This window comes from Lissotriton vulgaris, unplaced genomic scaffold, assembly GCF_964263255.1.
Source record: "Lissotriton vulgaris unplaced genomic scaffold, aLisVul1.2 SCAFFOLD_499, whole genome shotgun sequence".
Lineage (NCBI taxonomy): Eukaryota > Metazoa > Chordata > Amphibia > Caudata > Salamandridae > Lissotriton > Lissotriton vulgaris.
Window position 1 is genome coordinate 597,532 of NW_028247837.1, and position 13,623 is coordinate 611,154.

At 43.1% G+C, this 13,623-nt stretch overlaps 1 protein-coding gene across 2 annotated transcripts in view; it reads right to left on the reverse strand.

The window, feature by feature from the left end:
• LOC147665017 (butyrophilin subfamily 1 member A1-like) overlaps positions 1–13,623 on the reverse strand; it is a 166,226-nt gene that overhangs the window by 100,306 nt on the left and 52,297 nt on the right. For both annotated transcript variants that reach the window (XM_086949814.1, XM_086949813.1), the window contains exons 3-4: positions 11,629–11,910; positions 4,175–4,291 (exon numbers count right to left, since the gene is read on the reverse strand). In XM_086949814.1, the coding sequence (XP_086805940.1) occupies positions 4,175–4,291; positions 11,629–11,910 (399 nt within the window). The remainder of the gene's footprint in view (positions 1–4,174; positions 4,292–11,628; positions 11,911–13,623) is intronic.

The window sequence follows — 13,623 nt, forward strand, 5'->3', positions numbered from 1 at the left end:
TACAATTATATTAAAAAAATTAGGGTCTCCTTGATTTGTGCAATTTCTATATATGGAACCAGCCACACAAAAAAGATGTTCTAAATGGGTCAGTGCTATCTAATGCTCATGAACGACTCTCAAATGTGGCCTAGCTCTGTTATTTATTTTTTCATACAAGGTCTAATTCTGCATTTCACTTTTAATCATACATTTGATTTTAGATAACTTATGACGCAATTGTGTGGAATCAACTGGTCGCCAATTTTTAAGCAGTGGTTCTGGTGTTAAGCAAGCTGCTACGCAATTTTGGTAGATTTGCACTGAGCTTTAAATAGAGGTAAAACATTTTATAAATGCACTTGCTTGGTTAACCATTGTCCCTATAATGATTAGATTTTCGATAGTTCTAAACAAAATGGGTTTAATTACCTGATAATAAAATCGACCTAATACCCTTTAATGATTAGATGATTCGATTGTTCTAAACAAAATAATAAAATAGACCTGAAAACATTCAGGCAACCTGGTTAGTGCAAAGATCTGCGAAGGCACTTCAGTAAAGACCTATGAGCCTACCACTAACAGCACAATCGATTTAATGTTCATGTAATTGTGAAGTGAAGTGAAGTGAAGTGAAGTGAAGTGAAGTGAAGTGAAGTGAAGGGAAGGGGTTTTGTAGAACGCGACTGCTGCCTGAGGGCTTCCAAGCGCTAAGTAGAGGAAATGAAACTCTGAGGGACAGGGGAAAAAGACCACGTGGGGAGCTAATTTCTGAAGAGGAATGTTTTCAGCTCTTTGCGGAAGGACGAGAGAGTAGGGTTGGACCTTAGTGAGAAGGGAAGAGAGTTCCTTAGTCTAGCAGCGTTGAGCGTGAAGGACCTTCCTCCTGCTCTGGACCTTTTGACTCTGGGAACTGCAGCAAGGAATGCATTGGTGGATTGAAGAGATTTACCGGGACAGTAAGGGGAGAGAAGTGAGTGGTTAATCTCAGGGCTAGCTCTATGGAAGGCTTGGTGCGATATGCACAGGGTTTTGAACTTTATTCTGTCCCTGACGGGGAGCCAGTGAAGTGACCTGATCCCTGCCTTAGATGACTCTCTGCGAGGGATCTGGAGAAGGGTGCGAGCTGCGCAGTTCTGCGTGCGCTGAAGTTTCTCCAGCACGTATTCAGGGGCTCCCAAGTAGAGGGCGTTGTTGAAGTCGAGCCTGGACTGGATGAATAACAACCTGCTTAGCTTCAAAGGGCAAAATCGGCAGGATCTTTCTCAGCATTCGGATAATCCCGAAGCAGGTTGCTGCTGTTTTAGTTGCCTGGGTATTAAAGGTAAGCGTTTTGTCCAGCCATACTCCTAGGCTTTTGATGTCCTCCTTCGGGGTTGGAGGTGGGCCTAAGCTTGCGGGCCATAGCTGGTCGTAGGCAATGAGAGTAGGGGGGCCGAGGATCATCATCTCGGTCTTGTCGCCGTTGAGTTTTAATGGTGATGTTGTCATCCATCTTCCAATATCCTCCATGCAGGCTGCCAGGTTGGATTGGGGGAGCCCGCTGTTTTTCTGTGTCAAGGAGACCACCAACTGAGTATCGTCCGCATGTACACATTAAACAGCGTGGGGCTCAGGGAGGAGCCTTGGGGTACACCGCAGTTTAGGGGTCTGCTCGTGGAGCAGGAGTCGCCGTCGAATACCTGAAAGGTTCTTCCGCTGAGAAAGGAACTCAGCCAGTCGAGGGCGTTTCCTGAGACTCCCAGGTCGAATAGTCGGGACGACAGGGTTCTATGGCACACCGTGTCGAACGCGGCGCTTAGATCGAGGAGGACCACTGCCACTGACCCCCCTCGATCCAAGATCCTCCTGGATTCTTCCGTAACGGTTAGAAGAGCCGTTTCTATGCCGTGTTTGGGACGGAATCCTGTTTGGGTGGCGTCCAGTAGAAGATTCTCCTCAAGGTAGTTGGTGAGGTGGAGATTGATGTACATCTCCAGAATTTTGCTTGCCCATGGCAGCAAGGAGATTGGACGGTAGTTGTTAGGGTCTGTGGGATTGAAATTGGGTTTCTTAAGCAATGCTCTCACCATTGCTTGTTTCCAGGAGGGGGGGACCACTCCTCTTTGCATGGAACTGTTGAGTAGGTCCATGAGGGTGGGAAGGATGGCATGGTTGGCCATGTTTATCATCTGAGGGGGAGCAGGGTCGAGGGGAGAACCTGATTTTACCTGAAGTGCAAGGGATTTGAGTGATTCCAGGTCTAGCGGTTGGCATTCATTCAGGTAGACTCGCGGAGGGTGTTCTGTAGCGCTTGGAGGAGGTGATATGACAGTGATAGTCTCTGGGCTGAGGGCTGCGAAGGAAGAATATATTTTGTTGATTTTTTGAAAGAAAAATTCAGCCAGTTCGTTGCATTGAGCAATAGGATCGTAGGCTGGGGCTATGGGGGCGGGGGGGATCTTAGAGAGGCTTTTGACTACTTGATATATTTCTCTTGGCTTAGATCGGGCTGCCATAATTTTCTCTTTGTAGTAGTTAGTTTGAGCTAAGTTTATTTCAGAGTTTCTCCGAGTACCAGGGGGCAGTTTCTCGAGCTCTTTTTAGCCTGGTTTTCCTGGAAGGGAGGATGGTGTCGATGGAGTCCTCTATCCACTTGTTGAATGTCCTGCTTTCGGGTGCAGGGTTTTTGGAAAGAGCGGGTTTGGAGGTGGAAAGGAGTCTCGACCACTGCTCTAGCGGGAGTCTCGACCAGTTTCTCATCTTGCATGAGGTGGGGGGGGGGGGAGTGGCTTTACAGGTAGACCAGTTGAGGGGAATCAGGAAGTGATCCGTCCATGGTAGGGGAGTAATAGTGCCAACCGTTAGGTTGGGGCAGTTGGTAAAGACTGGGTCGAGCAAGTGACCTTTGTCATGAGTGGGAGACCTGATTAATTGTTGTAGTTGAATCGCGGCTAGGCTAGAAACTAGCTCGTTGGCGGTACTGTCGGTGCTGACATCGAAGTGAATATTGAAGTTACCCAGCAGCGTGAAGTTGGAGGAAGACATGGCAGATTCGGCCGCTAACGAAGGTAGAGAGAAGTGGAATTGATTTAGTGGGCCTGGCGGGCGGTATACAAGTGCCCCTGTCAGACTGTCGTTAGGGGTGAGTTTGAGGCAGAAAGACATGCTTTCGCAGTCTGGGATTAGATCCAGGGTACAGTAGCATTGGTATATAGATTTATGGATGATGGCGAGGCCTCCTCCTTTTCCGCGTGTGCGATCCCTACGTGCAATTTGGTAGCCCGGTGGTAGGGCTTGAATTACATCTGGGTCGCCGTCTGGGGTTAACCAATTCTCGGTTAGGAAGATGGCGTCAGGAGACCGTTCGTCTAAGAGAAGGGAGATTTCTGCGCTATGTTTTGGCAGAGACCTGCAGTTTAGGAGCAGTAGGGTGTAGTTTTGCTGAACCTGCTTGAGCCGGGCTGTTTGGAGGTTGGTGTTGCAGTGTTGACAATAGGTGGGTAGGTTCAGAGGATGGTGTTGGTGAAGACAGCTATCTTCCGTGGGGGGTTTCAGTGTGAGAAGGGTAGCAGCACTGTATTGAGTCCTAAGGGGGGGAACATGGGGGGTGGCCCCTGTCCCCGGCCGGACGCGGACGGGCGCAGACGGGCTTGCCTTTGGCGTGCCTTCGGTGCGCTGGCGGCGCGCCCGCTGCGCGTCCCGGGGAAGCACATTGTTTTAAGTGAGAGGGGGGGTGTGGCCTCACGACCGTGGTCGTGGCCTGTGGGCTGGAGGACAATGGCGGCACAAACAACTCCGACGCGCGGCAGCGTTTAGATCGGCTGCGCTGGGAAATTAGGCACAGGTGAGGAGAGTGCTCAGGGGGGAAGTGCAATAATAAACACAATTTTCGAAGATTTAAAACAATTAAAAGTTACACAAGCGTGCTCCCGGCTGTTCGCCTCAGGAGCTCCGTTACCTCTAATGCGAGCTTTTTACCTCAGCGCGCCTTAAAAAGGGTAGCGGAGGGGGCGTGGCCTGTGGGCTGGAGGACAATGGCAGCACAAACAACTCCGACCCGCGGCAGCGTTTAGATCGGCTGCGCGGGGAAATTAGGCACAGGTGAGGAGAGTGCTCAGGGGGGAAGACAGTTATTTTCCAAGGTGGCATACAATAGTTGTCTACTTTAAAACAAAGTTTGTTTATTGTTTTGTCCTTAGTACGCACTTACATTTTTCTTTTTGTGACTTCCTCCGATACCAGACCAGTAGAATTAACAAACAAAGTGCAAGAATGGAGAATACACAGAAAGCTGCCATCCAGGAGGAATCCTTCAAGAACAATGAATCTGCATAGAAAAAAATAAAAATAAATCCAATGGATCAGAAAACTTAACTGGCAAAGAAAGAAGGTGGCACACTGAAATGTACGTTTACAAGATTATTTGAATGAAATTCTCTCTGCAACTAAGCCAAGGACTGAATTTCTAAATTAACCTGGGTTATACTTGTGACTTTACTTAACTGTCTCCACATCATCACCAATATTTTTCATAGTAAAATCTCAGAGTTACGCATTCAATCAATACCTACAAATTCTGGCTGATGATTTAAAATCTGAGATTGGTGCAAGTTTTCTCACAGATTTGACTGATCTCAATGAACATATCCTATGAGGTATTCTACAATGTGTGACTGCTGATCGAAGCAAGTAAACACCACGGAATGGTATGGTTTAAGAAACTTTAAGGATAGACTCTTGGGTGATCACTATCCAATCCCAGTTTTGTTAGTCATGGAGCTAATGGTTTGATAGATCACATGCTGGTTCACGTTTCCAATTTATTTTATTTTATTGAAGATTTTTAGATTACATGAGGGGAAAGTGATCTTATCACCTTTATTTTCACCTCTACTTTACCCTCTACTACTACAGGTGATGTTGAGTATAATGTTAGGTCTAATAATAAACGACTAGCCCTTCTTACAACTAACTGAACCTACTGTCAATAACAGGCATCTTATGTAGAGTCATACTGACCCAAGATCTATTACCGCATAGGTAATTATGACACAATAACCAGCTATCATGCATGGCATATTGAACCTTGGAACAATAACCATTAAAGGATGCATTCGATTTTAGAGTGCTCTGTACCAAATAGGGTATGGATACATTTGCATCCACAGCCTTCCACATAGGTCGAAGTGGTAAGATTTATTTCACTATAATTTGGAAAATATTCAAACAACCAGTCTTTAAATGATTCAAAAGGCAAAATGTTGTTTACAAAGAGTATTGACCCGAAGTATGATTGTTTGAACCCGACTTGTTGATTCCTCTTTTGATCAATGTGTTTAACAGCCTATTGGTGAGTGCTGCGAGTGATATGATACCAAAGGTTTCATTTGAGTTAGCTATTAATTAGAGTGTAGAATGGTCTGCACACCTCCGAAACCGTCGGAAGAGTTGTTTTATCACAAAACATAAATGTTTTGAAGAAGAAATAACGCAAGTCGTACAAAGTAGGCATAAGAATTCAACAGCATGTGTGAGATCTGTGAACAAGAAGGAGTCTACAATTTGTTTTCAAAATCTCTAAAGGTGTAAGAAAAAGAGCCACATTAGCACACTTTGTTTCATTTGTGCATCGGTGTTTTGAGCCACAACGTATTGAAGTTGCTCATATCTTGTAAGTAGTTCATTCAGCTTCTCCTATATACCATGTGATGTGGTTTCTATCTCAAACACCCTGAACGGTTACACAAACGGGTAGATGCAACTGACAGTTACATGACCTTCTCTGAACTGTCTGACCAATACTAAGAAGCATCATTTTATTTGACAATCAATTTTATTGAGTTTTGTATGTAACAACAAACAGCACCAGTCAGAGCTACAATGTACATTCTCAGAATAGGGAGGAAAACACATCACCGTGACATCAAGGCTACACAAGTAAATCAATAGGGATGTATCCACGTATATCTGAAGAGCGGACCACTCCATATCAGTCATCTATGACCCCGACCCATTTGCCCCACATGCGGCGAAATTTCTCAGGACAACCCCTGGCCACATAGAAGGAAGCATCATTTTTATGGCAGTTATTAACAGCCCAATCAGGATGAGTGGAATATTTGTGGGCACCCAAAGACTAAAAACTAGGAAAAACATTTGCATATTTATGTGGAACACTAAGTCACTGATTACAATGGTAATCGCTACAGCTGTAAATCATCTTAGTATGGCACAAACCAAAAGTGTGACTATGACATTTGTAAAAAACCTGTGAGGATCAGGTCTGCGTGCAAAAAAGAAATCAAGAAAATACACATCATTTAAAAGGATGTTGCACGTTATGGGGTCAGCATGCCGCATGCAGATTATAGAGGGCAAGATCTTTGGATACCCAAAGAGGAAGATTGAAGCACTTCCGAGTTAGGGCATGCAGAGGTAGAGATGCACACGCTGCTTTCAAGACTCTATAGGATGAGACAGAAGAAGTGAGCGACATCTTGCAACATTTGTTTGTTGTACGATTCCTGTTCACATGCAATTATTCACCAACTCAGAATACTACACCTTTTTTCCCCCTTCTCATTTTTGAGTTTTGTTCCTTGCTGCTTTTCCTTTTTCAGTGACTTTAGAAGACTGAGTTGCAAAGTCTGTCCTAAAGTTCTCCCACTGTGTTGGATGGAATATTTCCTTCAGGTTTATATGCAGGTTCCCATAGAGGCTTTCCACTGCATAGTCACTGAAGGAGCTTGTAAGTACTATGCTAATTTCCTTGCATAATATTATGTGTCTCTTTGTTAACAATGAGCTTCCTTCTAATCTGTTACATTCATATATTTGTGTTAAGAAACAGGCAAAATATGGCACTTTACTACAGTTACCAAATTCCAGAGATCTGCAGCACCTGACATGAACACAGCAGTTTTATTTGTGTATTCTCCTTTTCCTAACCCTACAACAATTTTGCCCCAGGGTGGATTATCCCATAGAGGTGGAAATACCTATGACCCTTGGTGTGTCTTTTTCTGGGTTAATTATGGAGTTTTCATCAGGATCCAGCTATTCTAACAATCTAAACAGAAGTCCAGGTATAAATCTCTAGATGTCATGCTCAGAATGTTTAATTTAAAAATCAATCCACAAACCTACTCAAATAAACGGGTAGAAAATACATTTATCTGGTTGATGTAGTGTGCCTCTTTGCAACTTTCACCAAGAAGCTTTGGAGCTGCTACAAATTCTTGGGGTTTTAGCAGCTGAAAAATTCTCAGTCATACCAGCAATGAAATGGAAAGAGGGTACATTTAAAGACAATGATAAGAGTTTCAGGAAAAGTGGGTCCTTTGCTATCTCTTGCTTTTCCTTCACAATTTTAAGAAGAGTTATTGCATTTTGCCCTCCTATTTACAGATTCTGTAACATGAAAAATTTTCTTTTTTACTTGCTATAATTTACTGTAAAGATAATGTCTGATGATTTGTGGAAACTATTTAGAATAGCGCTGGTATGAATAAACATTAGTTTGTTACTAATATGAAAGTTGGCACCTTCTTCAAGAAAATACTGGATGCTTAATTACAAAACACACCTGAACTTTACCAGTTGTAGTTTTTGGCTGATTTGAGTACTTCTTACATAAATGCTGAGGAGTACTCATCTGAAATCTAAGAAACGCAGGTCTATGGACAACCACCTGCTAAAATGTCTATTTTCTCTGGAAAATTTTGGCCCTCAGGAGTTCTTGGGCTATGTTAAATAAAGATTGGCTTACTGAAGTCAGAGCTTGCTATTACTTCTACATTGTTTTCAGTAGTCTTAGATGAAAACCTGCTTCTTTCTTTTGGTTACAGACTTACATGTAGTTTTAAATGTTTGCTGTTAAGATATTGCCTCGGCTCCTGATTCTATGTTCATATTTTCCAACTCAAATTACTTATGTTCTTTGGACTTTCCATTTCTAAAATTTCCCTTCCTGCCAAATTTTGTGTAATTTCTGTCCAGTGGTTAGGATGGTAGTTGTGTTCAAAGCCCCTATGGGAATTAACATGGTAATCACACTTTTTGGGATTCCCTTAATTCTAAGCCTCTGCTTGACGAATAACGCTGAAACTTTCCATTCGCTAAAAGAATCAATGGAGCACTTTTTTGGGAAACGTTGTGAAGATTCGTCAAATGGCACCAAAGTTTTAGGCAAGTCAAAAAACGCTTTTTCTTATGGACACTGTTTCTCTCCTTCTCCCGGTCTCACACCCCCTGCGTATTTCTGCCGTTCTGCCTTTTCCTTGTCTCCTTTCATTCCATTTTTTTGACCAATGCCGATGGAGCTTCCTGGAGAGCTATAGAGGAGACTGGCCTTGGATTATCTCCCTGGCCGTCACCTACCCACTCGGTCTCTGGGCTGACTTTCCCTTTATCTCTTTTCCGTCTTCCCCCTAGTCCTTTCCCTTCTCACTCCACCTCTCCCCTTTCCCTCTCTATTTGTCTCTCCGGACATTGGACACAGTTCTTCCTCGTCTCCCCTCTATGGCTCCTTCCTCTCCTCCTTTCCTATAAACTCTCTTAACCACGTTGTTAGTTTACTGTACCTTACTACGCTATTGTAACTGATGTAATTAGTAATGCAATGTTCCTCTGCTATAGCGCTCTGATACCTACGGGTCTAGCCAGCGCTTTATAATCCTTTTGATGTACCTTCTAATGCAACGTTCCCCTGGTTATGCGCTCTGATACCTCCGGGTCTAGACAGCGCTATATAACCTTTGCAAATTCAAATAAACTAAAAACTGTTTTTTCCTGAACGCTGAGACCGGAGCAACATGGCTGATGACCGGTGGAGCTGCTTGACAGCTAATGAGGAGTCTGGCCCTGGTGTTCCCCCTTGACCGTCACCTACCCAGCCGGACATTGTGCATTGTTCCACCTCGTCTCCCCGCTTTTACTCCTTCCTCCCCTCCCTCCTACGAATTATTGAAACATTGTTTATGAGTACTGTACCTTTCTAAGCTCTTGTATCTGATGTATCTTGTAACGCAATGATCCTAAATGTAAAGCGCTCTGATGCCCTCTTGAGTCAAGTTTGCGCTATATAAAACTTTATAAATAAAATAAAAATAAATAAAGCCAGCAAAAAACTGTTCTCCACAACTGAGAAAGAATCATACAATCACAGGCAAGTATTTTATAATCTGAAATGTGTTTTCTCATAAGAATTCAGCTTTACTATCTTCTTTGTAGACTTAATTGAGCTCAGACTGGACTAGGTAAGAGCCTTTTACACTGGTCTTCATTAATTCCAGATTTCCTCCGGCAAGTCAGATTATTGCTTCTATTAGTAGGCCTCCAGCAAGTTCCAGTCTAAACATGGTTCACATTTCAAAAATAGTTATCAGAAAAACTGTTGTCTTGCACTGACCCATCGTGGTGTTCCTATAGACCTGTTCACCATTATTTCTCAATTCACAACTAAAAATGGTGGAAACAGTCACTGAAGCATACAGAGGCCCCGCTTTCCTCCGTGCTCTCTTCTGGAAAGCATTATGAAACATCCTCTTGCAATTCTAATGTCTTTGATCCATATGAAAGTGAAACTGGGGAATGCATAGAGTTCTAATGGTGTCATCATATATGTGAATATACATATTAACCCTCACCTATCCCCAATATTACTATAGCTCAGCTTAGCGTGCTTCATAAAAGGATTGCATTTAGATATTAATATAAGGTGCCAACATTTGGCAACTGTCCCGTCCACCCAGCCCTCTGCTTCCCTGCCTTATTTACAGGCTAGATGAATGTGGTTATCACAAAGCACAGCATTAACTCCAATATTTAGAAAAACATTTGTAAGTACCAGACACTGGTTCAAATGTTCTTAGAAGGGCTGCTTTAGTTAGGAGCCTTGTGATGCCATTTTCACTGATATCTATAGCCACACAAATTGTGGCAGTTCAAAAACAAAGTCTTGCAATCTCTGCCGCTCAACGGGAAAGGCTCATAACATATTTCTTCAGATTATTTGATTCCTTCAGATGCGCCTCTACTTTACTGATCTATTTTCAGGCCGGGGCGGCTCCATTGTTGGAGCGGAGGAGCGGAGCCCCACTTAATTTACACCTAAAGATAAAAAATAAAATGATAATCCATTACAATTTTGTTTTTCATCTGAGCGTCCTGAACGGAGCGTCAGGACGAGGGCGGGGCTGCTGCTGAATGACCACAGCAGGGAGGAGGGTGGACTGCTTGTGCGCTTTTCAACGTGTGCCTATCCCTTTGGCCGGCCGTGTTGTGACTGTCTGATCGCGGCACTCTGCATGTTATGCTCTTATATGAGCCTAAACTCAACCGCAGTCAGACCACCGCAGGACCACCAGCCAGACCAGGATTTAACTCCTAATAAGTCCTAATAAGTCGCACCACAGCTTTGGCGGTCCTACAGCGGAAGGAGCGTTGCCACTCCAGCTGTAGGACCACCAAAGTCATAATAAGGCCCCTAGTCTTCTTTTAGGTTTCTAACCTGACGGGTCCAAGATACCCAGAGCAGTAGAAATTTGCCTTCACATCAGTCTTTACATCACCCAGTCAAATGAACCCCACCGGGAAGCTATGAACTTTGGTGCACTGTCACATCCCTCAAATGAATTACTTTCCATCTAGATTGAAAGTAATTTTATAGCTAATGGGTCTCCTTTACCTCCTTTCCATTCACCCCTTTTGAGACTCGGCTCCTCCTCTCCCAACCTTGGATCTTCTCTTCTCCCCTTTTTCCATGTTTTGTTACACATGTTGCTTGCATAACGATCCGCTGTGTAATGAAGATAGTGTTCTGATAAAATTTTGATGACGATGGAAAAAATAAGAATAAATAAAAATTGTAATACTGAATGTTTCCTTGTTTCTTGCTGGTGTGGAGTTTAAAACTTTTTTTGGGTGGATTTAGAAGATAGCTCTTATGCTAAATGCTATTCTTGATCCTGTTAATTCCAGATGTCACTGCCTATGACTTTATGATTTCCTCTCTGACTTTTTGCACATTCTGTTTGTTCCGTCAGTTCACTGAATGCCACAAAATACAGTTTCATTTGTACCCGAGGTTTCGAGGAAGTCATACTTTTTCCCTTTAGATTGACTGAAAATATAAATTAGAAATGTAAGAGACAACACCCAGCTGTGTTATACGCCTAGCATGAAGGCTACTGTTCTAAAAGGTTTTCACATACGGTGATATCAGGTCAAACATCATGCCACAGGTAAATGTTTCTTATATAGCTTTATACATTAATTTATATTTGGGCTTCATTAAGACTGCAGATATTTTTTTGTTTTTATTTTTTTGTTGTTTTATATAGCGCTAACTAGACCCGAGACATCGGGTATCAGAGCGCTTTACATGAGCACCAGTTTCGTTACAGAAGGACACATTCATTTTTGTTAGGCACGGCTATCTTAAGGTATGGCGAGATATTTCGGCCACTAAAGTAATTAGGTAGGATTCATGTTTTTGTTGTGATTATTATTCCCCCGTTTTCCTGCCTTTATTGTTTCCTTTTACCGGGGCCCTCCTGTTTGTTGTAACCTTCGCAGAATTGTCAAACATTCTGCAAGATCGACAACCCGTGGGCAGTGGAGTAACAATATTGCCATATAGGTTATGACATGACAATTACGTACCTGAGAAAACCATTTTTGACACACTCTTTTGGTTTCTTGAAACATTACTTATGTGACAGGATACATTCTGGTTTACATTTCTGTTCACAAGTATGGCACTTTTGACGTTGTAGAGCCCATTGACATCCTTTTCTACATTCGAGAAACGTGAAGAAAGCACTTTCCCATTATCTCCTTTCCATAAGACTTCGGGTTGAGGATACCACCCTTCAGACCTGCACTCCACTTGCATCTCACCACCACGAAGGGCATCAACTTGAAGGACGGGATCACTTTCTGACCCTGCATTAAATAAAAATAATCATCATGAAATTCAACATGCTGGAGTACTTAAGCAAAAGGATCTGGTGAAGTTAACAGAGCAGATTTCATTTAACACCACATTTTGAGAGAGAGAGAAAGCGAGAGAGAGAGAGTGTCTGTTTATAGAACAATGGTCCTTTGGGACTCTTTTCCCCCAATTCGGGGACTGCTTTTTAGGTCTCAGTGGTAACTTGAATGAATCCAATCATTCAATAACAGTAGTTAATACAAGATAGCTTAAATTCATATTGACATCGTACAATCGTGTAGATAAAGAACATGAACCTGGCTCGTGGTGACAATAGTGCATACGACGCAGTGTTTGAAGGGGCACAGAGTGACTATATACAAGTAAAAACAACAAGTAAAAACAACAGTTCCTTATTCCAATCCATAGTCTTTTCATCAGTCTAAATTGATCTATTTACCGTCTTTCCTTCGACACAATCTGAGACTATAGACAAAGGGATCTTCTTGTCCACGTTTCGAGCCTAAAAGACATTTACAGGGTGTTACCAGGCGAAGCCATCTGACTATTGTAGTTGCCACACCACTAGGTTTCATTAACCTCAAGAGTTCAAACTGTGGAATGTTCAATCAAGGGCGAGTATAGGTCAACTCCAACTACTTTGCGTTGTTTGCCAGTTGCACCGTTCAGCCAGGTACTTCAAATTGGACTTGCTCAAGTTATAGGGCCAGGACACGCATCCACTTGATAGCGATGCATCTCGTGGAAGGATCCGCTTAGACCGATGCAAAGATGAAGGGTTTGCAATATAGGAGCTGTTGTTTTTACTTGTTGATAGCCACTTTGTGCACCTTAACACACTGTATTATCTTCACTATTGTCACAAGCACACAATAGTGATGTACGGTTAGTTAATATCAAGATAGCAGGATGGTTCTCATCAACAGCTCTCTCATCCTATGTGTTAAAAAGAGTCAATTCTGGCCTAAGCTGTAATTGCTGGTCACGCAGAAAGGATATGATTTGGCTATATTGCAGCAGCTTTCTGGCCACATGACTTTCTAGCAGCTTTGCTTCAACCAGGAGGTTGGAGATCAGTCAAATGCTGAACAGGTTTTTTGCTTTGGATAGGGATTTTTTTAAAGAAAGGAGCGATGAGCCATTTTTATTTAACTGTCAAAGGATCTCACGGTGACGTGAACATTTTAGATATCAGCAGGAGTATAGCCAGTGGGTAATTTGTGCCAGTTAGGGCCCTACCTGCACTTATTCTATGGCACCAGGACTCCTTTGCTCCTTCCCAGCAGTATCACTGGTCTGCAAGCCTGTTGAAAATATCCTTGAGCAGTGAGCCGCCTGTCTGTCCTTACAGGCCTGTCCAGGCATTAACAGTGTAATCTTGGTGATGTCACATCATTAGGGTAGTCACAAATGTGTGTGTCGACTTGTCCCACAAATCTGATGAGCCTTTGCAAATGGGCAAGGCATAATCTGTGGATGGGGCTGAGGAAAAGTAACATGGCACACATGGGTTGTACAGGATGCTGGGGTAATAAAGCAAGACGCAGGCAAACTACGGCGGGGCAGAGCGGAGCTGCTAAGGAGGGAATCCGTTTATGCAGATCAATGCAGTCCATAGAAAGATGTTTGTTTTATGGTTGTTCTTTTCCAAGGACTGCTTCCGCAGATGGAGGTACGCTGATTGTGCTTGCATCTTGGATTTT